The 27,536-nt window shown below is 38.9% G+C and overlaps 1 protein-coding gene and 1 non-coding gene across 3 annotated transcripts; one reads left to right on the top strand and one right to left on the bottom strand.

Annotated features, from left to right (window-relative positions):
• Positions 1–4,383: 4,383 nt before the first annotated feature.
• On the bottom strand, positions 4,384–4,490 carry LOC137733057 (small nucleolar RNA R71). Its single transcript, XR_011068375.1, has one exon. It is a non-coding gene; the product is annotated as a small nucleolar RNA R71 (small nucleolar RNA).
• Positions 4,491–9,494: 5,004 nt separating this feature from the next.
• Positions 9,495–20,317, top strand: LOC137730583 (large ribosomal subunit protein bL35c-like). Of its 2 annotated transcripts, none has more exons than XM_068469569.1 (3): positions 9,495–9,784; positions 19,116–19,232; positions 20,028–20,317. In XM_068469569.1, the coding sequence occupies exons 1-3, from the start codon at positions 9,506–9,508 to the stop codon at positions 20,052–20,054; spliced, it is 423 nt and encodes a 140-aa protein (XP_068325670.1). In that variant the 5' UTR covers positions 9,495–9,505; the 3' UTR covers positions 20,055–20,317. The 2 variants fall into 2 exon arrangements, with proteins under 2 accessions (XP_068325670.1, XP_068325668.1); XM_068469567.1 differs by having other exon boundaries at positions 20,021–20,317.
• Positions 20,318–27,536: the final 7,219 nt, after the last annotated feature.

Raw genomic sequence — 27,536 nt, 5'->3', positions numbered from 1 at the left:
TGGAAGTGCACTACCACTTTATCAGAGAAAAGGTTCTACAAGAAGAGATTGAGATGAGACAGGTCAAGACGAATGATCAAGTTGCGGACTTGTTCACAAAAAGTTTAAGTACAGGCAAGCTCGAAAATTTTCACTGTCTACTCAGCACAGTGCAAAGAATGAGAGCTGACATTGAGGGGGAGTGTTGAGAATCAATGTCAATTGTAGGTGAAGTAGGTGGATGTTGTAGGTGAAGTAAGTGTGTGAGGTTGGTGAAGTAAGTGGAGGTTGTAGGTGAAGTAGGTGGATGTTGTAGGTGAAGTAAGTGTGTGGTGTAGCTTTCATTTGGTTTGCTATAAATACCCAAGTCCTCAAGCATTGTATATCATCCAAGGAAAAACAAAGCCTAGAGCTAAATAAGAAAAGCTTTGCTAATTAGTTTGTTTTGTGAGCTTTCTTTAAGAGTGTGCTCTATTTTCTTCTTCTTGGGATCATTAGAGTTATCTTGGATACTCTTCTTATTCAACAGTTATCACTAAGCCAATAGCACATCAGGGACATGCACAACATTAATCAAACACCACTCACATTGCTAATTTCTTCAAATTGGACACTTTATTGCATGGAATTAATCTCCAAATAGAAGTCTCCATGGCCTCACGCTGCATGCAAATGCAATCCCGTCTTTAATATCTTTGTGCCGATCTCCTACTCCAAGTTGTTCCAATCTACGTGTCCCATGTTAACTTGAACTCTGTTATTGCTTCCAGATTGGAGATAATTTGAATCCCATTTATCCCGTATAAGAAAATGTCAAGATGAATCATATTAAAAGATAATTATTATGATAAAAAGCATAGTATTATTCTTCAATAATAACAAAATTATCTTCAGTTTTCCATCCGACGGTTGGAAGCTATGCTCACTCAACGACCTTAATTGTAGAGACCGATGATGTAGAGGCCTTGATTGGAAAAACGACATTTGATGCTATTGACGAAATTTGGATAAACCCTGTCTTTTACCAAATATCCCCACCAAGCTCACATGGGTGAAATGGTGTCTAGGTCGTCGTCGAACATGATATGGCGTCGGTCAAAATGATTCGTCGAACCGAAGAAACACCGAATTAACTTCTCGAATCAGGGCTTTGGATTAGAGTTGATGGTTGAGGAAAATTTCGAATTCGACGCGCTCCACAGTAAGCGTTAAGATTGACATTGATGGTGCCGAATGGGTCAATACCACCGAACTCGGCTCATAGCCCAGCCAAGCTTAGAAAAGCATCTGCACTTGGCCTAAAAATCTTGAACCAATGTCGACAACAATGGCTTTGTAAAAATCGAGGCCATAAAATCTTGGCCTAATTCTTTTCTACCGAATGGCCTCTACATGACCGTGCAAAGATGTTTATATATATATATATATATATATATATATATATATATCTCTCACAAATGCACCACTAACTCATTTTTAAATGGCCAACCAATCAATTGCTGAAGAGGTATTGGCCTTTTCATTGCTGAGCATTACTCCGACCGAACCTCTTCGGTGGTGGCCTTTCGTCACTTGGCCTTGATTGTAAGGCGACATTCGTGTTTAAGATCCTTGACAAACTCCAACTAATGACTGCTTCACCAAAGAAGGATATCCCACGTGAAAACCTACCACTTGAAATTGGTGGCTTTTCATTTATATCATGAACATATAATCTTTTGCATGCCATCTCTTTTGGCCGTAAAAAATATGATTCCACCAAATTTTTTCTTTACCTGACAAATTCCACCGAGTGGACCAAATGCTTATGAAAAGATCCTCGGCCGAGAGACAACAACTGGCCGAGACTCTACCTGAAAAACTTGTGAAATTGTTGAGTACCACTTCACCACTGAACACCATTTATTGCCCTAGTTGGAACCACCGTTGGCTATTTAGCCGACCTAAAACACCATTAGCACCGGGATCATGGTGAAGCAGCACCTTCAGACCGTCTACTCCACTTGGTCGAATCGGCTAAAGAAAACAAGACTGAGAAAAACTTGCTTCTCGATAGCTCGGTCTACCATCAATTCTCAACCATCGCTTCGGTGAATACTGCTCTTTGCCTGCAACCATCGACAAATACCCATGGTGACTGGAATCCCCAATTTCTCAGTCAATGACAGAAAAATTGAAGCAACATAAATTTGAAGCCAAGACAATGAAGCCGAGAAAAAAAATAAGACTCTAACCGAGGAAATGAAACGGTGGACAAAGAAGCCAAGAAAAAGATAAGACTCTGGGCGTGGAAATGAAACGGTGGATAAATAAGTGAATGAAACAAGAAACAGATTGATGAATCGAATACTTTAACTTAATAAACTAGAATAGTTTTGCAAGGCTACATCGAAATCCCCAGCTATGAACTTAATTACACAACATGATTACAGAATATATAAATATCAAGAACAACATGAGTGAAATTAAAGTTCATAGAAGAAACCCCCTTGAAGCAATTCTGATGTTGAAATCCTTCAAGAACAACGCGGCTGCGTGGTTTCTTCCGTGGTAGCGGATGGTGAAGAGAAATAGGGTTTTGTTTCTGGAAGAAAGGCCAAAGATAGAGAAAAGAGAGAGCTCTGAGCGACCCCCAAGGGGAGCTTGTGAAAAAGTGATATGAAACCCTAGTATTTATAGGCTAAATGGGGTTGTAGCTGATTGCAAGGTGGTCCCCACCATTAAGCCAAAGTTTTGAACGTTTTTCCTTATTTGGCTCCTCCAAATCTGGCTAGATATTCCAATTCCTTTCCCATTCTGCTCCTGGTTTTCTAACAAGCCAGATTTGTCTTGGATTCTTTATTTGGGCTTCAAAACAGGCCACTAAACATCTTTCCAAGTTTGAATAAGGGTCAACCCTAAAAATGGCATTTTTTCACTTCTTTTGTCCGCAAATTGATCCTAAAGTACATGTAACTACACTAACACAAAATAAGGTAAAATGCAACCAATTTAACTCAAAAACATCACAAAGAGACTAGAAATGAATGGTATAAATGCATGAAATATATGAGTTATCAGGGTTTTATCACAAAAGCTCTCGGTGTTAGTTAAAGTGGTGTGATTCTACTTAAAGTACTCTTCTCTTCTCCCTCTATCCGATGTGGGACAAATGGGGCTTCCAATATATTTGCCGAAGCTAAGTTTGGGGATAAACACATTACGTGAGGGGTTTTTCGGACGCCTTCCCTTGCCAGCCTTGGAAGAGCAATTGGTCGCGTTGTGATTATAGCAAGTCTGTTCTGTGATTCTTTTTACCTATGGTATTACCCAACATGTAGAATTTTTTTTTTCTGTAATTTATATATATATATATATATACATATATAATATAACCGATATATTAACAATAACTAGGAATTAGTTTTTACTAGTGTGTAATACCCACGTGTTGCCACGGGCTTCAAGTTAAGATGAGATGTTAAAAATGAAAAAATTTCGGTTACAAAATAGGAACAACAATAACAACAATGAATTTGAAAAAGCGTTAACTGGAAAAGGTTAAATTTAGATAATATTAAGATACAAATTATAGTTATCCATTCTATTGTAGCAGTTCTATGTATTTTTGGTACAAGGATTACATTCAGTTACAAAACATAGAAATTTCTGGTACAAAGATACAAAAAACATTATAATAACTGAATTTCTTCTAATAACCCCATTTAATATACTTTGTGTTCCAGCTTTTGCATACAAAAAATGAGGAGATGCTGTTGTATGGGGATGCAAAAAATATTGTTGAATTTTGGGCAAAAAAAGATATGTATAGGTTTTTAAACATGTTAAACATGATTTAATATAGATAAACAAAACACGGTAAACATTCTTGATCAGAGGGTAGGAGTGTAGGTGCTTTTGAGAACTTTTGAGAACTTTCTGTCAACTAGTGCTCAAACTAACCATGAAGAAGAGGACAATCAATCTTCTAGATCAACGAGTGTAGGTGCTTATTCTAAGTAGTGCAATTTTGAGCAAGAAGAAGAGATGGCAAACAATGACGATGACAATCGAGCTTTGAACGACTATGCTCAGCCGGTTATACCAAATTCACCCTCGTGCATCTTGTTGCCTGTTGAAGCTAGAAACTATGATCTCAAATCCTCACATTTTCATATGATTTCTTCATTTTATGGTTTACCTAATGAAAATCCGTTAGCCCATATTAAAGAATTCTATAATGTTGTGAGTGGTTTACCTTTGCAGGGAGTGAATGAAGCAAATATGAGGGTGAGAGTTTTTCCTTAGACATTGAAACATAAGACTAAGGGTTGGCTAATGACTTTAGCACCTGGTTCGCTCACCACTTGGGATGTCGTAGCTAAGAAATTTTTAGAGAAGTTCTTTTCTACTAAAAAGACAACCACTTTGAGAGGACAAATCTTTAACTTTAAGCAAGATGATGGAGAACCTTTCAATGAATGTTGGGAGTGCTTTAAAGGCCTTTTGCTGCAATGTCCACATCATGGGTTACCTCCTTACTTACAAATGCAAATTTTTTATGGTGGATTAACCCAAACATGTTAATCTACTATTGACACTGCAGCAGGTGGGGCTTTGAAGAAAAAGAATGCTTAAGAGTTATATAACATCTATCAGATGTTGGGATCTAATGCTCAACACAAAGATACAAGAGGTAAACGAGCTAGAGTGTATGAAATGAGTTCTCATAAAGATTTTGCATTGCAGGTGGCTGGTTTTGTAAGATCCCACATCATCCAGGGGAGTGATCCTTATATGTATATTCCCATCTCTACCTAGCACGAGGCCTTTTGGGAGCTCACTAGCTTCGGGTTCCATGGGAACTCTGAAGTTAAGCGAGTAGCGCGCGAGAGCACTCCTATGATGGGTGACCCACTGGGAAGTTCAAGTGTGAGTTCTCAGAAAAAAAAATCGTGAGGGCGTGGTCGGGGCCCAAAGCAAACAATATCGTGCTACGGTGGTGGAATGGGCCCGGGATATGGTGGACCCTGGGCCGGGATGTGACAATTTGGTATCAGAGCCTAACCCTGGTAGTGTGGTGTGCTGACGATGACGTCGGGTCCCTAAGGGGGGTGGATTGTAAGATCCCACATCACCCAGGGGAGTGATCCTTATATGTATATTCCCATCTCTATCTAGCACGAGGCCTTTTGGGAGCTCACTGGCTTTGGGTTCCATGAGAACTCCGAAGTTAAGCGAATAGCGCGCGAGAGCACTCATATGATAGGTGACCCACTGGGAAGTTCTCGTGTGAGTTCTCAGAAACAAAACCGTGAAGGCGTGGTCAGGGCCCAAAACGGACAATATCGTGTTATGGTGGTGGAGCGGGCTCGGGATGTGGTGGACCCCGGGCTGGGATGTGATAGGTTTGGAAAAGAAGCTTGATTCCGTGCTTAATATGGTGCCCAAGATAGCTGAGGTGTATGCCATTTGCAACATACCAGGTCATCTTACTTATCAATGCTCAGGTAGTGAGGCTTACCCCGAATTCATCCAAGAGCAAGTGAATTTCATGAACTCTTATAATCAGAGGCCACAAAATGACCCATTCTCTAATACATACAACCCTGGTTAGAGAGACCATCCAAATCTCTCATGGAAAAATAACAATTAGTTTCAAAATTTCCAACCAAAGCATGCTGCTACACTTGAAGATACAGTCAAAATGCTAGCTCAAAATACCGTTCAATTCCAACAAACTACCATTAATACTCTCCAACAACATTCAGTTACTCTAACCAAATGGAAACACAATTAGGTTAGATTGCAGATGCTTTGAGTCAAAGAAAGGCCGAAAAGTTTCCGAGCCAACCAGTGATACTTCAAAGGAACCAAGAATAGGCCAAAGCAATTGCTACACTTAGAAGTGGTAAGGTTATTAATAATGGAGTTGGAAATGAAGTTACTAATGAATCTGATCATGTGAATGCAGGTGTGACTCAAGAAGAGAATGAGAAACCAAATGACGAACCAAGTAATGTCACTTCTTCATTTAAAGTCCCAAATCTTCACAAGGCTGCAAAACCTTACACTCTTCTCATCCCATTTCCTGGAAGACTTGCCAAAGGCAAGCAGGATAAGTCATTTAAAGAAATTTTTGATATTTTAAGTAAAGTGAATGTTAATTTACCTTTTCTTAATGTCATAAGAAATATGCTAGCGTATGGAATCATTTAGTTTTTTAGGAGTTATATTGTAAGTAAAGGAATATGCTAGCTTTAAATTTGTGGCTTATGGAATTCCTAGGTTAATGACATTTTATGAAATCATTTAGTTTTTTAGGAGTTATATTGTAAGCCTTTATTTTTTGTTTTTTCATATTTTTCACTTTAAGTTGTAAGCCTATAAACACTTGTATTTGTAAAGAAGAAGGGGCAAAATTGTTTGAATTATCATATTGATATTTGAGTTGTAAACTCGTTTTTTATGTGCCTTTCTCTTGTTTAAGAGTTTGCATCTTTGTTCTTTCTAGTGTCTACGTTGTAGGCTGGTACTAGAAGCAAAGTTTATAGGGTCTTCAGGCCTTTCCTTGCACTAGGAGATATTAAACCCTACCTATCAATCTTATTTTTCATTTTATTTTGTTTCTATCCGTTGCGCCTTGCATCAAAGTGTGGCCGGCCTCTTTGGAAGACAAAGAGAGAAAGAATTTTGCTCTTTTGCCTCAAAGAAAAACCCTTGATGTGGTAAAACTATAAAGTTCCTTTTATAGCACCTCACATTTGAGTGGCAAACTTGCAATTATGCCAAGTTCACTACCACTCACCCTATGGCCGGCCATCCTTTAGTTATTGGGCTATTTGCCCTTTTTTTTTTTTAGTTGTCATACAACTTAAACATAATGGGCCTTGCGTACCAAAACCCTTTTGGGCCTCGAGACCCGAAACTAACTTGAAAGCCCAATACGAACCTTTCGTATAATTAATTAATCTTGACCATTCACAATTAAACCATTTAATTGCTTATCCATCTCATTTATATTTCTTCACTTTCATCCTTACTCGGTGTACGATTCATTAGGTTCGAATTAGTGAGGCAGTGGGCGATTCTTACTCTTAATGATCGATTGTGAATTGAAACTACATTTTAATTCTTCCCTTGATGAAGATTAGTGTTTGCTAATCTTCAGGGCTTCCACAAACCATGAGTGACATCTAGCAGTATGTCATGGCTACCCAAACTAAGTAGAAGTGGTCGGAGAACCTATCCAGTTACAATTACGCTGCAATACGGTCCTTCTCTAATACAATATTCTTAATCACATTATTTGAGTGATAGTTTGTTTCATGTCTACTATCCAATATGATACTTCTCTGTATGATTCAATTGAATGATTTGGAACAAACTTCCTAAGTCATATTCGTATGCTTTGGTCAAAGATTTCCAAATCATATCTCAGAGTATTCTCCCTCCACCATGGAAGGTCAAAGATCCCTTGTTGTGCATTCATATGCGTACATGACTAGATAGCTTGACCCCAACAATGTCGTGGGCACTCTCGATGTAATGCCTTTGACATGATCAAAGATCAAGGACCTAACCATTAGACATCTATGATGTCTCAGGTTAAAGGGCTACTTTGCATATTGCAACTTACGAGTTCTTACATGACATGTATTGTTCGAACTCTCTTTTGATCGTAGTTCAGTGTACTCAATTACCATTTTGAGCGCCTATATGTTTGTCTCTGTGCCCAACACTAAATGACTTGAGACTAGTCATACTCACGCTTGAGTTAACATAACACATACTAACCTTAGCGGATTGTCAATGCTCAATTGTCAATCCTATGGCTAGGAACGTTTTAGGAATGAACATAAGAGAAAGGTCTCGTTAATCTAACTTACTTAGATCACTTCTCTCTTAGATTAAATACATTCCTTGGATTCCCTTATTACTTAAACACATAATACAATAAATAGTGATTAACAATAAGCTTTTCCCTTCATTAAACATATAATAGTTTAACACAATAAGTATTCCAAAAGCTATTACATCAATGAAAGCCTTTGTGGGCATACTAAAGGTGTTCCTCAGCTGGCTGATTCTACAGTTTCGAAGCAGTGTTGTTTATCCAAACTAAAGGTGCTCCTCGGTTGGCTGATTCTACGGTCTCAAAGCAGTGTTGTTTATCCAAACTAAAGGTGTTCCTCGGTTGGCTAATTCTACGGCTCTAGTGTTGTTTATCCAAACTGAAGATGTGTTGGCGGAGAAAAAGAAAATAAAAATCTCAAGTTGTTTGAGAAGTTTACGTAGGGCAATTATGTGTTGAATTGGAGGGGCTTTCTTAATTGCCTGACACTTTGTATTTATAGAGCTACTATACTTGTTTGGCAGCTGACACTTATTGCATAATACAATTGCATTTCAAACTCATGAAGCGATTTACGTTCTGCAGGCCAAAGCCTATGTTTTAGTCGTTTGACTTTTCCAACATGGCTAAAACCTATCTTTATCTCATTCTGACCCCTTTAATTAATCCAAAGCTCAACTCTTGATAATCATCTCTTGTAAACTGGGGCCACATGTTCATTTGTAGCGACCTGATGCACTTCCACTTTATCCCCAAGTCTTGCATGCAATGCCATTTGACTAAGATTCTTGGCATCCTGCCAAAAATATTCGATGGTGCTAATTATCCCACCATCATTTCACAATCTTTATCCATGCATGCATGATAACTTTCTACTACATCACGTCACTATTTTCTTATTTCATCTCTAGGCTAAAGCCTATCATGACCATCATATCCAAGCCATGCCACGAGATAAGAGTCCTCAACTCGAATTGTATTGTTTACTTCCAGATCACAGATATATTTTGCATCCCATTTATCTTGGATAAGAAAACGTTAAGATAATTCCTTATTAAAATATAATTGCTATGATGAAAAATCATAATGTTATCATTTAACAATAACAAAATTATTCTTGCTTCTCCATCTGATAGTGTGGAGCTATACACACTCAACAACCTTGATTGCACGGGCCGATGATGTAAATTTAGATCCAAACACTAACACAACAGTTGGTCCATATTCGTATTCATCTTCTTTGGAGATGTGAACTTTTGTTTGCAACAGAGTGTTTTTGGTTACACATGTTGGAGAGCCTTTAGATTCCGCCCTAAAACGCCAATGCTCCTAGAGTTCCGAAGTAATCCTCATTCTCTTCGCAGTTCTTTTGCTTTTAACTAAAGTTATTTTTAAGTTAAATTAGAAGACATGTCAAAATATTAGTAATGAGACACAAAAAAGACAGATTTGGAACCCATGGTCCTCCTCTCGAGTATGACCGAAACGCGAGTAGTACACCACGTGTTTTTATAAGTGATGAGAAATTTTATTTTTTAAATTATTAACTTTTTAACATATATATCTCACTATTTATATAGTAACATGTGGTGTGTACCACCCGTTGTAGTTACAGTGTATAAGGAGTCGAATTAAACGCTTAAATTTTATCCACAAACTTGTTTTCTGTCAGCGGAAGAAGAGAAGGTAAGAATGGCTTGTGAAGGTGTAACCATGACCATGGCGGCATCGTTTGGTTTAAGATACTCCCCATCGTGCTCTTACCCAACTCAACTCGATCACGGCTCAGTTCAACTCGGTCAGTTCAAGAGGCCCAAACCCTTGAGACTCAGTTCCTCTCAATCTCATAGCATTTCTGGGTTGGACTCGCTTCTTCCCCACAAGCTCTGCGCTATTACTTTCACCCCTCCTCGCCGCCTTAGCTCTCTTACCATCGTCTCAGCCAAAGGCTACAAAATGAAGACCCACAAGGTATTAGTCGTCATTTTTGTTTGGTTACTGGGAAAATCTTTGGAAAATAAGCAATGTGGAATCTGGAGTAGATATTATGATTCTCTTCTTTATTGGTATAGTAGTGAATTCGAATTTGATATTAGTCCACCAAATAAATTCATAGTGAAACCTTGAACTGTGAATTCCTGATGCGTGATTTATACGCACACAAATTAAACCCTCTTTTCGTCAAATTGTAGTATATGTATAAGTAGGGATCGTTCTAGACCGGGGATTAGGAGGGATTGTTAACCACTTGGATTTGACTCAAAAACATAAAATAACAATATGAAACACTATACTAGACTCAAAGAATGCAAAACTAAACTTTATAACACTAAAACAAACCAAAAGACTCAAACATCACCCAAAACACTCAAAACAGCCTTAAAATCACTTTCTGGGCAGTTTTGAGCACTTTGGTGAATTGGACGAATTTTGGGAAATAAATTGAATCAAAACACTTTAAAACATAAACTAAACAAAGTCTAAACACTAAAGAACAAGAAAGTAAAGGGGGGTTTTAAATTGACGAGAATTGAAATAACGAAACAAGTTAATAAACTAGACAGAATGTAAAGATGAATTTGATGGAATTGAATGGATGGGAACCTAGCTAAGGGGTTCATCTCCATACATGTTATACTTGCATAATAAAATGATTTCCAATTGTATTTCAATAAATCATTAATTCTCAACACTCCAAGTTAACCGTGATGCACTAATTAACCTTCAAATCTTCCTAACGTTATTGAATTGGATGATTGCATACGACAACCCAAAACATTCCCCACAAGTCCCCTACATGATTGCATAATAGAGATACAAGCAAGAATCATTACGCTCTATGAAAATTATAAGTGTTGACGGGGCATTCGTTACTATGATTGCATGAAACTTATGCCAAGAATTCGTTTAACGCGATTGTTTATAAGCAACCTCCACTACTTGTGAATATAAGTTCATAACGATTAGGTGAAACTCACTTATATTCTAGCGTCATATTCATGCATGAAAATTAAGTGTGCACTCTTAATAAACATACATAAACAAGTTATCAATCAAATAGTTAAACAAATTGAATCCACAACTTATGAAACGCAATTAGAAGTAATCAAATCAAAATGCAAGTATAAACATATATTTTGAATCACCCCCTAGCTAAGGGGGGTTTAGTTCTTCATAATATTGAAATCAAAGAAACACCTAAACATTCCAACAACTCAAACTTGAATTGTATGAACGTTTAGGCACTCTTCTCTTCCATTCCTCATACGTACAAAACAAAGAGTATTGAAATTAAACATTGAAATCAAAGAAACACCTAAACATTCCAACAACTCAAACTTGAATTGTATGAACGTTTAGGCACTCTTCTCTTCCTCTTCGTTGTAGCACAAGGTCTAAGGATAGTTTGATGGTGTGAATGGTTTGGGGAGTGATGGAAATGGAAGAGGAGTGGTGTTTGGATTTGTAGGGAATTGGTGGATTTGCACGGCAAAGGGGGAGGGGTTTTGGTGAATTTCTGAATATGGAAGAATGAATGAGAATGAATGAAGTGTGTATGGTTTTTATAGGGAGATGGATGGATGGGAGAGGGAACATGACAGCTAGGTTGCATGTGCAAATGCTAGAATTCTGAAATGGTGATGGGAGATGCATGTGGCTGATTTATGCATGTGATTAAAGGGAGTGCATGTTTGAATGATTAAAGGGACATGTGGGGGTGGAAATGATGAATGAAATGCATGTGAATGTTTGGTGGCTGAAATGATGAAGTGGGAAGTGCATGTGCTGAAATGATAAAGGGGGAAGTGCATGTGGGTTGGAAATATAAAAGGGGAATGCATGTGGCTGCAAGGTGTGGTGAATGATGATGAATGCATGTGGATTAAAGAGTGAATGGTGGCTGCAAAGTGAATGAATAATGAAATGGGAAAGCATGTGCAAGGTTTTGGTGTGAATGATTGAATGTGCATGTGGCTGCAATGGATTAGGAATCCTTCAATTTCGTCCATCCTCTTGGCTCCAAGCATATGATATCCATTTCAATCTCTAATTTGCTCCAAAATGCATCTGTTTGCTTCCTTAGCCATATGAACCTAAAAACACACGAAAATGGCTTAAACTACTAAAACAACTATGAATTAACAATATAAATGCACGAAAACAAGCTAAGTAAGTCGCCTAAATATGCTCCTATCAAATTCCCCCACACTTAGCTTTTGCTAGTCCTCGAGCAAAACAAAACAAAAGAAACCAAAAACAAAACAAAACGAACAAAACACAACCTACACTTTCCAACAATTGTCTCAAGGATTTCCAATGCTCATGACAAGTTAAAAATCATTATTCCCACATATTTTAGCCATCTTTACACTTAAGTACATTCTTAATCATAGTCACCACGTACTAGTTCACAATTAAGCATTTAAAACACATTTCGAATGTAGTAACATGCCTTAGAGAATTTGCTCAAATCCTTACAAGATATGCACTCGTTTTTCACACAGATTTTCTGACTACACACCCTACACTAGTTATATGTGAGAAGATTGATGTAAATATGAATTCTAACACTCACATATGTTATATCAAAGAAAGCATTTTCTGGATTTACGACAATGACATGAATATGATCTCATGAATGGAATGCTACTACTTAGAACGAGAACCAGTGATTCCATAAGCTCATATCAATTCCAAACTCCACATATTGAATACATAACATCAAGATAGAAGTTGAGGGTTGTAACGAGGCTAAGGGTAATGGTTTAACAAAGAAAGGTAAAGTAAAACAAAGGTTCTTAAAGTAATAGGAAGCGAAGTAATGAAATTGAAACTTAAACTCACTTTTAATGGCAGAAATCAACTTTCAAACACAAGGGAAGATTCATGCAACAACTAGGGTCAAATTCACTCTTTTGGACCCTTCCTTCAATAACCAATGCTTGTGAGATCATTCTCACTTATTTTTTTCAACTCTTTTTTTTTTTTTTTTTTTCTCTTTCTTTTCAACAACAATTTTTTTTTTCTTTTCTTTATTTCATTCTTTGGCCGTGCCCTATTATCTTCCCCCACACTTATTTTCTGCAGTATATTGATCAAAAGGAGTTCATTCTAAGTCATGCTTCACTATCCTTTAAGAACAAGGGGTTAACAAAGAAAATAAGCTTGAAAAGGCTCAAAAGGGGTAATCCTACAATACATGTGAAAAGGGATAGGCTCTTTGGCTTTGGCTTGACTAACAACTTCATCTTATTGTATGTTATGCAATCAATATCATGCTTTGAATGAAACGGATATAAGTTCTAGCATTTAGTTCTATCATGATACAATTGCATTCTAAGTAGCAACCAAGCAAGGAATAATGAGATCATGCAACAACTTTAGAAAACAAAGAATCACAGAAAATAACTCTCCAAAGAAGGTAATGGCTCGAGTCTCACAGGGTCGTAGCGTTTGTTTGAGTTCCTTCCTTCAAGCATGTTACAAAAACGAATTTTTCTTTTATGATTGCATGTGAAGTCATACATTATAACCATAACCAAGCATACACCAAGAGTAAATCAAACTTTCATCTATGTTTATAACTCTTTTTAACCGTCATGCAATTACAAATCAAATCCATGTCATTTTGTTGGAAGGTACCCTAAGACACAAACACACAAAAACGACTCAAAACACTCTTTTTAAGCTTTTCAAAACACATTTTTCAAATTTTTATGTGATTTTCGGAGTTATAAAAACAAAACCTACTAAAACACTCTAAAACAACTTAAAAACACCTTAAAACAGCAAGGAACAACATTTGAAGTTATGGGTGATAAAATCCCACGAATTTGCATTAAATATACTTAGTTACCCCCCCACACTTAAATCAAACATTGTCCTCAATGTTTTAAGCATAGATTCACACAAAACATAAGTAAACACACAAAAAAACAACTAAACATACTAAACATGGCAGAATGTAATTAACAAAGAGAAGAGTTTAGGGACGCAAATCTGGTTATGGAGTGTAAATTCCATCTTCTCCTTGGTGATTGTATTGAGGCATTGATCTTGGTGATTCCACAGGCTTTCTCTTGAACTGGTTTCCGCCCATCATTGATTTTCCTTTGTGCTACTTCTTGAACTGGGCAGCAGGATTCTTTTGGGTCTCCCCCGAAGGTCTGAGCTAGGTCTGAGCTTCCTCCTTTTATCTGTTTCTTTGTTCAATCTTTCCAATTCGTATTGAAGAGGGTTAGAGGATAGCTCAGCATATGCAGTTGTTGCTTGTCTCCACATGCTTCAATGTATCATTTTCACTTGCCTTACTTGCTCCGTTGAAGATGACTACTCGAGAGCAACGCTAGGTAAGCAATCAGGAATAGATTCCAGGCAGTTGGCTCCAGATCGGAAGACTGACTCCAAGTGCCGGCTGATTGCTTCTTTTACTTTGCCATGCGAGTAAGAACAAGGACAAAGAAAAAGACAGGGAAAGAGCATGATATGAGATACTTTTGCTTTTGACCTTGATGATATGAGATACCTTTGCTTTTTGAAGAAGCGGTGAATGAATCAGCACACTTCAATCCGCCGTTTCCTCCTGGGTCATCTGTACTCCAGGCATCTGGTATCATCTTTGGGGAAGACGAAAGAATTGAGTATTTCGAAAGGCTTTGCTGGGAGTGCGCCCTCAGAGGTGAGGGAGAGTTGGGCATTTTATTCAGGTTTGCCTTGCCATAAAAGACGAAAGTCGACATATATAGAGATAATATCAAGTGGTGGTACTGTTCTTTTACCCTTGTCGACAAATGTCTCTTCGATATCAGAACGACGCCTCTTCGATTTCTGAGCAGGCGCCCCTTCGATTTCTGAACGACGCCCCTTCGCTTTCTGAACGACACGTGGTAGTGCAGATGCGGCTCATTTTGACAAAGCTGCACGCGTTTTCTGAAAAGCAGAGAAAGCGTCGCCGAACTTTGCCCTTGTCGGCTAAAGACGTGTAGTTGCGATGATGGCCTCCACGTGTTTTCAGCTTTGTCAGAAATCTTTTGACAAAGTTGAACGCGTTTTCTGAAAAGCCGAGGGAGCGTCGCTTAACTTACGCCGGAAAATCCGGCTCTTTGAATCGGTGGACGCGTCGCCTTGGCTTTTTATAGAGCTATCGATCACCGCCAACATACACACTCTGAAGAATTGCCCATTCTTGAAAATCGACTCCGGCCCTTTGAAAATTTACTCCATCAACCCTTATTCTTGAACACCTTTGAAAAATGACTAACTCATCGAACCTTAGCTTAGATTTGAGTCTTAGCAGCGATCCGGTTGCGCCCCGTCAAGGTAATGTATGGCGCCCTTCTTTTTTATCTTCTAACGGTCTTCTTACAGGTGAAGACTCCATGATGCAGGACGCCACAACAGCTACAATAGTAGCTAGGAACCTCCTTACTCCAAAAGATAGTAGGCTGCTGTCAGGACGGTCCGATGAGTTGGCCGTTCAAGAGTCCCTCGCACTTAGTGTTCAGTGTGCGAGTTCTGTGTCTAACATGGGCCAACGCCTGCTTGCCCGCTCCCGTCAGGTGGAATCATTGATGGCAGAGGTGGAAAGTCTTAAGCAAGAGATCCAGCAGCTTAAGTACGAGAATAGAAGTTTGCAGGTGCTTGCCAACAACTATTCGACGGGCATGAAGAGGAAGCTTGATGAGCTGCAAGAGTCTGAAGGTCGGATTCACAGTGACCGTCAAAGGTTTTCGTCTTTCCTCCAGAGGCACCTTTTTCCTGGCTCATCCAGCGCTTGGCCAAGTATTGAGGCCTGGAATGCTCTAGCTCCGATGTCTTTCGCTCCGATGCCTTCCGCTCCGATGCCTTCCGCTCCAAAGCCTTCCGCTTCGATGCCTTCCGCTACTATGCCTCCCGCTTCTATGCCTTCCGCTTCGACGCCTCATAGTGGGGCTTCACGTAAACAACCTTTGTGAAGCTCCATCTTTCTCCATGTTTAATAAATTTTTTTATTTTTTTTTTATTTTTTATTTTTTTAACATAAATAAAATCAAACGGCATGGAATTGGTCCTTGAATGGAAGGTGATACTTGAAGTGAACCGGCATTGGTTTGAATTCTAGTGTAGGTGCCTGATTCATAAAAAACAGCAAGTTAGTATAAAATGTAATGGAATTTGGAAAAAAAAAACTTACTTGTTTTGTCCGATAAGAACTCAATGACAAACACCACTCCTTTCAAAGTTTCAGGGATATTGGACTTGGTCAGATTGCAAGTGATGGTTATGACTTGTCCAATGTCATCAAATTTAACTTCTTTGGATTTTGTGGTTTCAAGAACGTCCTCTTTGATGAATTCATGACATTCCCTACTTTGCACCTTTGGAAGGGCTTCCAAGATGTCTTTTTCACTTTCTTCTTCCTTGGAATTCATGAACCTGCAAGGAATAGGGATATTTGTTGGAATGGGGTTAGAACTAATTGGAACAACCTTACTTGAATTAGATGGCGTAGGAGCAATAAGTGCTTCTGACAAAGGTGCTTCAAATCCTCCCTTCGAATTTACAATGGTTGAACTAGGGAGTTTGCCTTGGTCGCAAAATTGTCCTACGAACTCCGCTATCTGCCCAATTTGCTTTTCCAAGTGGTCCAACCTTTTGTCTTCTTGTCGATCCTCATTGTCTTGATTTTGTGAGCCCTGCACCAAACAAATTAATTCGTTAAGCTTTTGATTATAATCTATTGACGAACTTAAATTTGGTTGGGCATATTGAATATGAGGTTGTGGTGGGTGTATAGGTCTTGAATAGAACTCCTCATACGGCTGCCAATATCCTTCTTCTTGAACATGTTGAGGTTCCCACCACATAGAGTTTGAATGATCACTCCAATCTGAACTGTAAGTATTGGAAAACACGTTATTCCTTGATTGAAGATCAAATATATCAACACTTTGCATTTGAGACCTTTCCATGAGCTGTGACAAAAGAGAAGCATTATCAAGTGCCATGTTGTTCTTCTCTAGTATTTGAATTCAACAAACAAAACAAAAATAAAAAACTAAAACTAAAATATATAACAGAAACAAACAATCCAAGAGATTAGCAAAATTGCTAATCCCCGGCAACGGCGCCAAAATTTGATGCGTGATTTATACGCACACAAATTAAACCCTCTTTTCGTCAAATTGTAGTATATGTATAAGTAGGGATCGTTCTAGACCGGGGATTAGGAGGGATTGTTAACCACTTGGATTTGACTCAAAAACATAAAATAACAATATGAAACACTATACTAGACTCAAAGAATGCAAAACTAAACTTTATAACACTAAAACAAACCAAAAGACTCAAACATCACCCAAAACACTCAAAACAGCCTTAAAATCACTTTCTGGGCAGTTTTGAGCACTTTGGTGAATTGGACGAATTTTGGGAAATAAATTGAATCAAAACACTTTAAAACATAAACTAAACAAAGTCTAAACACTAAAGAACAAGAAAGTAAAGGGGGGTTTTAAATTGACGAGAATTGAAATAACGAAACAAGTTAATAAACTAGACAGAATGTAAAGATGAATTTGATGGAATTGAATGGATGGGAACCTAGCTAAGGGGTTCATCTCCATACATGTTATACTTGCATAATAAAATGATTTCCAATTGTATTTCAATAAATCATTAATTCTCAACACTCCAAGTTAACCGTGATGCACTAATTAACCTTCAAATCTTCCTAACGTTATTGAATTGGATGATTGCATACGACAACCCAAAACATTCCCCACAAGTCCCCTACATGATTGCATAATAGAGATACAAGCAAGAATCATTACGCTCTATGAAAATTATAAGTGTTGACGGGGCATTCGTTACTATGATTGCATGAAACTTATGCCAAGAATTCGTTTAACGCGATTGTTTATAAGCAACCTCCACTACTTGTGAATATAAGTTCATAACGATTAGGTGAAACTCACTTATATTCTAGCGTCATATTCATGCATGAAAATTAAGTGTGCACTCTTAATAAACATACATAAACAAGTTATCAATCAAATAGTTAAACAAATTGAATCCACAACTTATGAAACGCAATTAGAAGTAATCAAATCAAAATGCAAGTATAAACATATATTTTGAATCACCCCCTAGCTAAGGGGGGTTTAGTTCTTCATAATATTGAAATCAAAGAAACACCTAAACATTCCAACAACTCAAACTTGAATTGTATGAACGTTTAGGCACTCTTCTCTTCCATTCCTCATACGTACAAAACAAAGAGTATTGAAATTAAACATTGAAATCAAAGAAACACCTAAACATTCCAACAACTCAAACTTGAATTGTATGAACGTTTAGGCACTCTTCTCTTCCTCTTCGTTGTAGCACAAGGTCTAAGGATAGTTTGATGGTGTGAATGGTTTGGGGAGTGATGGAAATGGAAGAGGAGTGGTGTTTGGATTTGTAGGGAATTGGTGGATTTGCACGGCAAAGGGGGAGGGGTTTTGGTGAATTTCTGAATATGGAAGAATGAATGAGAATGAATGAAGTGTGTATGGTTTTTATAGGGAGATGGATGGATGGGAGAGGGAACATGACAGCTAGGTTGCATGTGCAAATGCTAGAATTCTGAAATGGTGATGGGAGATGCATGTGGCTGATTTATGCATGTGATTAAAGGGAGTGCATGTTTGAATGATTAAAGGGACATGTGGGGGTGGAAATGATGAATGAAATGCATGTGAATGTTTGGTGGCTGAAATGATGAAGTGGGAAGTGCATGTGCTGAAATGATAAAGGGGGAAGTGCATGTGGGTTGGAAATATAAAAGGGGAATGCATGTGGCTGCAAGGTGTGGTGAATGATGATGAATGCATGTGGATTAAAGAGTGAATGGTGGCTGCAAAGTGAATGAATAATGAAATGGGAAAGCATGTGCAAGGTTTTGGTGTGAATGATTGAATGTGCATGTGGCTGCAATGGATTAGGAATCCTTCAATTTCGTCCATCCTCTTGGCTCCAAGCATATGATATCCATTTCAATCTCTAATTTGCTCCAAAATGCTCCAAAATGCATCTGTTTGCTTCCTTAGCCATATGAACCTAAAAACACACGAAAATGGCTTAAACTACTAAAACAACTATGAATTAACAATATAAATGCACGAAAACAAACTAAGTAAGTCGCCTAAATATGCTCCTATCAATTCCCCCAATCAAATCCAACTTAGGCCGTTGTTTGTTGTTGTTTAATTGTTAGCCTTCAAAATTTTATTTGTTTTGTCATCTAAATAGTAAGTATTTGGTGAATTATTGTTGATAGGCTTCAGCGAAACGCTTCAGGGTGACGGGTAGAGGAAAACTAGTTCGTAGGAGAGCTGGAAAGCAACATTTACTTGTAAAGAAGAATGCCAAGAGGAGAACTCGACTCTCCAAAATGGTGCGTTTTGTATAACTTATCTCCACTTTCAATTAGAGAACTATGTTCAATTAGTATATATTTCCCTCCACTTTCAATTGTCTAATGTTTTGTTATAGAATGATTTTCTTTGAAACATTCAATGTTTGACTCAAGGAGTTTATGTTTGAATTTAATTTGCGATATTACCATGATTTTAAGGGCTCATTCTGAACCCTACTACTTTTAGAACCAGTTCAAGTGAAACTTGAGCAAGAAATGGTTCCTTCTCACTTATCAACAATTTGTTCATGAACTTTGAAAAAATTGGTACATAGTTTGCAATCGCTTTATCATTTGTTCTTGTTCTAGAGAAATAATGATTGTCTTCTCATCCATTACCCATTTGAGTTTGTTATCTTGTCTGTTGTATGCTTCATATGTTCATAGCATTTATCATTATCGGTGTGGTTTTTTTTTTTTTTTTTTTTTTTGAGTTGGCTTGTTTTAAAGCTCAACTTCAAAAGGCAAGGCAATGCCATCAATAGCTTGCAATTTGGAAAGAGTGAACAGTTGAAATTGGGGAAGGAGAAGCTTTGGAGTGAGCTTTTCGTGGGAAAAGTGAAAAAGTAATGTTTCTTATGTTACTTGGTTCTTATAAACCCATCTAGCTCGTCCAAATGAATGGATATGGCTCATCTAAATGAACCATAGGTCCATAACCCACCAATTACCGAGCACTCAACCCACACACCCCCACCATCTAGATGCCCACAGGTTTAGTACTGCTACTCGGTTTCTTATGTTAGTTTGGCTTTTGCCATGTGCAGCATGCAGTTAGTCGAAGTGACTATGACAACGTGATTGGAGCCTTGCCATATCTAAAAGTAAATAGGAAGGCAGAGTAAAGGTGATTTCCAAACTTGATGCAAATGGAATTTCTGACGCATGCTCTTTTATTTCTCAAATCTTTGTACAAGTGTTTGATCTTTTTTTTCTTCAATGATTTTTATTTCCTTGCCAATTGAGGGTGTTGCTGTTACATTTTCAAAGTACGGACATATATCATGGAAATACTAACGTTTTATATAGTTTCCTCTTTTGCAAGATTCTAGAACTTGGGTCTGCTGGTAAATGCAAACAATATGATAATAGCTATGATGCAATTTATTCTATGTGCTTCATTTTGGGCAGCCTAGTTGCATGTGAGGCAGAGTGTCAGTGTTGTCCTATGAATTGCAAACTTATATTTATTATTGATAGAATAGGTCTATCGTCTTTTATTTATCATTCATCGTACCATGGAAGGATTGGTTTTCGCATTTGTCTGTGGATTGTTTTACTGCTGTTACATCGTGCACTTAGTCTTCCCTGTGTTAAACTGGGCTGTGGTAATACTGTTATAGAAGGTGATGAGGTAATAGTATAGTTATGGGTAAGTAGATGTCTAGCGGGTTCTCATTTTTTTTACTGTTGCCAAGGTGCTTCGGAGTCTTGTATCCCCCAGTTTCCTAACTACATTTTAAATGCAAGTGGCCCTTTACTACAGTGGTGAAAAGAAGTTCAACCCTTGCCAAACGGCGTGAGTTCGAACCCTATCGGTGGTTAATCTAACATCTAATTTAACAAAATCTATTTTTTGACCAAACAAAAAAATAAAAAAAATAAAAAAAATTTCAAACCCTTTAAGTTTGAATTGATTTTCATAATTGGCCATGAGCTTGCATTTTTCTCACATTGCATCATAAGGTTTTGAAATTGTATTAATTTACAGAGTTTAGTTCATTTGTGACCTTAGGATCCCGTCACTTTGATTTTTGGAACCCTTTTTGCTATGTGTTTTTTAGATACCCAGATGAAAAAAGAGACCAAAATTCAGGTCCTAGGCCTTCTATTCAAGGATACCGTCCCAGATTCGATCGTCTCGCTGATGCAGACGAACCTACTCGACCCATTCTTCAAGGGAGGTGGTTGGTCGAAGTGGGAAGTTGCCAAACCCCAAGTTGCCTTCGACCCCCACCGGTTGGGTTTCTTGGGTCAACCAGATACACTTCGACGACTCCAAGAAAAAGTTAGGCATTCTTGATGCCAACAAAATCTCTACAGTCGAGATCAATATGGACTGCGAGCTTTTGGTGGCCACCCTAAACTTCTGGTGCTTGGCCACTAATATGATGATCTTGCCCCTTAGCCTAGTGAGCCCCACCGTGCTCGATGTCATTGCCTTTCTCGGCAGGTCACCAACTGACCTTCCAATCGATGCCTCTTTTTATCGCCTTACCAATATGAACTACTTAAACACCGTCTTTCACCTCATCAAACTTTCCTCATGAGTCAGCTAGTACTTATACATGGTTATTTTAATCTTTGCTAAAGCGCATGCAGAAAGGTTAGTATATATGAAGTCATTAGGCAAAAACTGACACACCCCGACCGAGATCGGAGCGTGCTGGCCATCACACAAAGGTGACGTAGCCATGTGCGCGTGCGGAAGCTAATAAAGTAGTAATATAAAAGTACGAATAATTCAAAACTAGCATACAAGGTACTAATATAAGTGCTAGTAAGTGATATACAAAATCAGAGCAGGTCTAGAGCAGTCCAAACAAAAACGATAACAGTAGTACGCCCGAAGGCGACCCTACAATGTGGAGTGTCTGTCAGAACGCCGAAAAGCTCTCAAGGGAAACCACCGCAACGGCTAAGCAACTAGAACCTGGAGGGGCGCAAAACAAAAGCGTGAGTGGGCAAAAACAAAGCTCTTTGAAAACCATTTAGCAAAATACAATCTAACCCCTCGCCGTAAAACCTGTATACTTCCCAGAAAATAAACATATGTACGTATGTATAAACATGCACAACATGCTCAAGGGTATGCCAATCATGCTCAAGATATGCCATGCCAAAGCCTCAATATGAATGTAAGTGCCCAGGTATAAATCATATCAACATCATAACATCTGGCAGCCGGAGTCACCTAACGTGACCTGTACGGCTGCATCTAGAGCTCAAATCTCAACTCTAAAACTGAACCTGCCCACGAGTCGGAACCACTCAAGGTGGTCTGTACGACAGGCCTGGGTGTAACATATATATATACGCTCTAGTGCTACGATCACGTGAAGACTGTGCGACTAATCGCGGGTCACCTACAAGTCGGAACCACCTAATGTGGTCTGTACGACAGGCCTATGCACCTAACTTGGATCCAAGCTGAGCGTGTGGTGCGGGAGGTGAACATCACGTGAAGGACTGTGCCCTACTCTGGGCGGGAGCACTAACACCGGGGGTGCAGGTTATGAGCTCTCTAGGCATCTCAAACCACTACTGAAACATAAACGTGAATGTCACTTACCTGGCACTTACCTGCGCGTCCACAGCACCCAATATGCATATGTATATGTATGCCACTAATAAAGCACGCAATGATGCATAAACGATAATAATAAAGTGCATGGCATAAATCAATTACCCTTTTTAATCTATTTCTGGTAATATAAATGTATATAGGTATATACGGAAAAACAAAAGCCCACTCACTGGTATGTAGAAGGGTCGTAGCCTCCCTGTCTCGCGTGTGCACGCTCGTCCTCTGGGTACGTGTCACCTAAATGCGAAACAACTATAAAAACGTTAACTTTAAAGCACATAACCCGTTTCTCGTAATAACTTCTCATACATTGCTCAAAATGGACAAATGAATATACCAACGTGCTCTACACAACCTCAGGATCACAACCATATTTTTAAAATAATTTTTGGACCCCACACGCGCCCCCACACGCCAGCACAGGCACGGACCTACGCGCCCCCCACGCGAGGCCACGTGCCAGGCACACTGACGGTGTCAACAGACGCCGTGATAGGAGCATATTCATGCGACTTAAATGGCTTGTTCTCGTGCATTTACGTTATGTTTCTCTCGTTATTTTAGTCCTTTATGCTTCTTTTGTGTGTTTTCAGGTTCTAAGGGCCTAGGGAGCAAGTAAGTGCATTTTGAGGCCATTTGGAGCATTTTTGGGCATGGATTGGATAGCTTATCCATGGAGCCAAGAGGATGGACGAATTTGAAGGCCTTGTATGCACTTGAAGACACAAAACAATGGCCCTAACCCAATCACATAACACATTATGCCATACAAACCAACCTATTTTAGGCCCATTCTATGTACTTAAACCCTAGCCCTTTAAACTAGTTCATTTATCACTTATCAAACCATTCACTTATCACTCACCACATATCATTCACTTATCACTTAACATATCATTCATTTATTTCACTTCCATACTCCTCTTAATTCCACATGCATTCTCACACATGCACATCATTCACTCACATTTCCACCATTCATTCTTTATTCCTTTCCAAACATCTCACATGCATTTCCACCTTCCTACTTCATCATTTCACCACATTCTCCCTCTTTAACTCACATGCATTCATCATAATTCACAACACAAAACAACTTCATTGCCGTGGGTTCCCATTTCCTTTCCAAACATCTCACATGCATTTCTTCATTATTTCCTAACCCTACATGCATTATTTATTGCATCTTCACATGCATTCACACACACTTTACACATTCAAACCGTGAGCTCCCATTCCTATATGCCATTTTCAGATTTCCACCCACTAACCTAGTCATCAACACATGCACTTCCACCTTTCATCCACAATGATTCATGATTCATTCACTTTGCATCCTTTAAATCAATCACATACTTTTCCATCATTAATTAGCCACTTGCATCTTAAACAAACAGCCATATGTTCCCTCCACTACTCCTATAAATACCCTTGCATTCATCCATTCAATTCATATCTCATATTTCCATTCACAACACTTCACACAACACAAATACACATCCATTGCCGCAATTCCCCTTCCTTTTTCTGTGCAGTTTTTCTCCTTCATTGCAGCCACTATCCAACCACTTTCCATCCCTCCAAAACACTTCACATAATCCCCAAAGCTCACCTTAGACCTTGTGCTACAACAACGAGGAAGAAAAGAGTGCTTAAACGTTCATACAATTCAAGTTTGAGTTGTTGGAATGTTTAGGTGTTTCTTTGATTTCAAAGTTTAAATTTAATTCTCTTTGTTTTGTACGTATGAGAAGGGAAGAGAAGAGTGCCTAAACGTTCATACAATTCACGTTTGAGTTGTTGGAATGTTTAGGTGTTTCTTTGATTTCAAAGTTATGAGGAACTAAACCCCCTTTAGCTAGGGGGTGATTCGAAACTATGTTTATATTTGCATTTTGAATTGATTACGTTTGGTTGGAATTTCATAAGTTGTGGATTCAATTCGTTTAACTGTTTGATTGATAACTTATTTATGTATGTTCATTGAGTTTGCAAGCTTAATTTTCATGCATAAATATGACGCTAGAATATAAATGAATTTCACCTAATCGTTATGAACTTATATTCACAAGTAGTAGAGGTTACTTATAAACAATCGCGTTAAACGAATTCTTGGCATAAGTTTCATGCGTATTCCATAGTAACGAATGTCTCGTCGATGTTTATGATTTCCGTTGAACTTAATGATCTTTGTTGAATGTCTCTATCATGCGTATTCCATAGTTAGGGACTTTGATTAAGAATAATTCGGTTGTAATGCGTATTCCATTCAATCCAACAAATTTAGGGAAATCTGAAAGTTAATCTAAGCGGATCTAATTAACTTGGAGCATTGAGTTTCACAACTTATCGAAAGACCAACTGAGAATCAATTTTGTTTGCAAGTGTAACATGTGTGGAGAAGAACCCCTTGGCTATTCCATCATCCATATTTTTTTTATCACATTCATATTTACATTTTGCCTTTAATTATATTCTGTCTTTTTAATTTAATATCGTCCAACCACAATTCCCCCCCCCCCTATTTTGTTAAGTCTTAATCATTCGTATTTGTTTTATTTTTGTATCTTTAAGCTTTTGGAGTCATAAACAATTGCAAATTCGTCTAAATCAAGTTCTAGCTTCTATTTGAGTCAATTTGATTGTTTTAGACAATTTGAGTTTTTCAAAGCCATTCTGAGTCATAGTAGTCTTGTTAAGAGTATTTTAATTTAGTTTTTATGTTTTTAAGTCAATTTAGAAGGTTTTAGCAAGCCCTCCTAATCCCCGGTCTAGAACGATCCCTCACTTATCCATTCTACTACAATTGTCAAACGAGGGTTTAATTTGAGTGTCAAGTAAATCTCGCATCAAATTTTGGTACCTCTCTAAAATCTTGACACTCAAATTAAACACTCAAATTCCATCTTCTCCTTGGTAATTGCATTGAGGCTTTGATCTTTGTGATTCCACAGGCTTACTCTTGAACTGGTTTCTGCCCATCGTTGATTTTCCTTTGTGCTACTTCTTGAACTGGGCAGCAGGATGGTTCTTTTGGTCTCCCCCGAAGGTCTGAGCTTACCCCTTTGGTCTGTTTCTTTGTTCAATCTTTCCAATTCGTATTGAAAAGGGTTGGAGGATAACTCAGCCTATGTTTGTCTCCACATGCTTCAATGTATCATTTTCACTTGCCTTACTCGCTCCCCTTTGCAGAAGTGGTCCCTTCTCCGGAAGTGTATCAACCGTTGAAGATGACTACTCGAGAGCAACGCTAGGTAAGCAATCAGGAATAGATTCCAGGCAGTTGGCTCCAGATCGGAAGACTGACTCCAAGTGCCGGCTGATTGCTTCGTTTACTTTGCCATGCGAGTAAGAACAAGGACAAAGAAAAAGACAGGGAAAGAGCATGATATGAGATACCTTTGCTTTTGACCTTGATGATATGAGATACCTTTGCTTTTGAAGAAGCGGTGAATGAATCAGCACATGTTTCAATCCGCCGTTTCCTCCTGGGTCATATGTACTCCAGGCATCTGGTATCATCTTTGGGGAAAAAGAAAGAATTGAGTATTTCAAAAGGCTTTGCTGGGAGTGCGCCCTCAGAGGTGAGGGAGAGTTGGGCATTTTCTTCAAGTTTGCCCTGCCATAAAAGACGAAGGTCGACATATATAGAGATAATATCAAGTGGTGGTATTTTTTTACCTTTGTCGACAAACGTTTTGATCCCGCAAATCCGGCTTTTTGAAATAATGGCGCCTCTTCGATCTCTGAACACGCCTCTTCGATTTCTGAGCAGGCGCCCCTTCGCTTTCTGAACGACACGTGGTAGTGCAGATGCGGCTCCTTTTGACAAAGCTGCACGCGTCTTCTGAAAAGCCGAGAAAGCGTCGCCGAACTTTGCGCTTGTCGGCTAAAGATGTGTAGTTGCGATGATGGCCTCCACGTGTTGTCTGAAAAGAAGAACTCTTTTGACAAAGTTGAACACGTCTTTTGAAAAGCTGAGAAAGCGTCGCCTAAATTACGCCGGAAATTCCGGCTTTTTGAATCGGTGGACGCGTCGCCTTGGCTTCTTATTGAGGTATCGATCACCGCCACAAACACACTCTGAAGATTTCCCATTCTTGAAAATCGACTCCGGCCCTTTGAAATTTAACTCCATCCCTTCTCTTTGAACACTTTTGAAAAAATGGCAAACTCATCGAACCTTAGCTTGGAATTGAGCCTTAGCAGTGATGCGGCCGCGCCGCGTCAAGGTAACGTATGGCGCCCTTCTTTCTTTTCTTCTAACGGTCCTCTCACAGGTGAAGACTCCGTGATGCAGGACGCCACAACAGCTACAATAGTAGCTAGGAACCTCCTCACTCCGAAAGATAGTAGGCTGCTGTCAGGACGGTCCGATGAGTTGGCCGTTCAAGAGTCCCTCGCACTTAGTGTTCAGTGTGCGAGTTCTGTGTCCAACATGGGCCAACGCCTGCTTGCCCGCTCCCGTCAGGTGGAATCATTGATGGCAGAGGTGGAAAGTCTCAAGCAGGAGATCCAGCAGCTGAAGTATGAGAATAGAAGTTTGCATGTGCTTGCAAACAACTATTCGACGGGCATGAAGAGGAAGCTTGATGAGCTGCAAGAGTCTGAAGGTCGGATTCACAGTGACCGTCAAAGGTTTTCGTCTTTCCTCCAGAGGCACCTTTTTCCTGGCTCATCCAGCGCTTGGCCAAGTATTGAGGCCTGGAATGCTCTATCTTCGATGCCTCCCGCTCCGATGCCTTCTGTTCCTACGCCTTCTGCTCCGATGCCTTCTGTTCCTACGCCTTCCGCTCCTACGCCTTCCGCTCCAAGAGTAAAGCCACGTAGTGGGGCCTCAAGCAAACAACCTTTATGAAGCACCATCTTTCTTTGTTTAACAGTGCCTATCAATAAATCAAACATTTTCTCAATGTTACAATCATAGACTCACACAATTAATAAACAAACAAACAATAACAACTAAACAACCTAAC

The sequence above is a fragment of the Pyrus communis genome, chromosome 4 (assembly GCF_963583255.1).
Source record: "Pyrus communis chromosome 4, drPyrComm1.1, whole genome shotgun sequence".
Lineage (NCBI taxonomy): Eukaryota > Viridiplantae > Streptophyta > Magnoliopsida > Rosales > Rosaceae > Pyrus > Pyrus communis.
This window is presented reverse-complemented; position numbering and strand designations above follow the sequence as displayed.

Excerpts from the sequence above, each read along its gene's own strand:
- LOC137730583 (XM_068469567.1), top strand. The coding sequence starts at position 9,506 with ATGGCTTGTGAAGGTGTAACCATGACCATGGCGGCATCGTTTGGTTTA. Across the intron at positions 9,785-19,115 it reads ACAAAATGAAGACCCACAAG|GCTTCAGCGAAACGCTTCAG; the intron begins GTATTAGTCGTC and ends TATTGTTGATAG. Across the intron at positions 19,233-20,020 it reads GAACTCGACTCTCCAAAATG|CATGCAGTTAGTCGAAGTGA; the intron begins GTGCGTTTTGTA and ends TGCCATGTGCAG.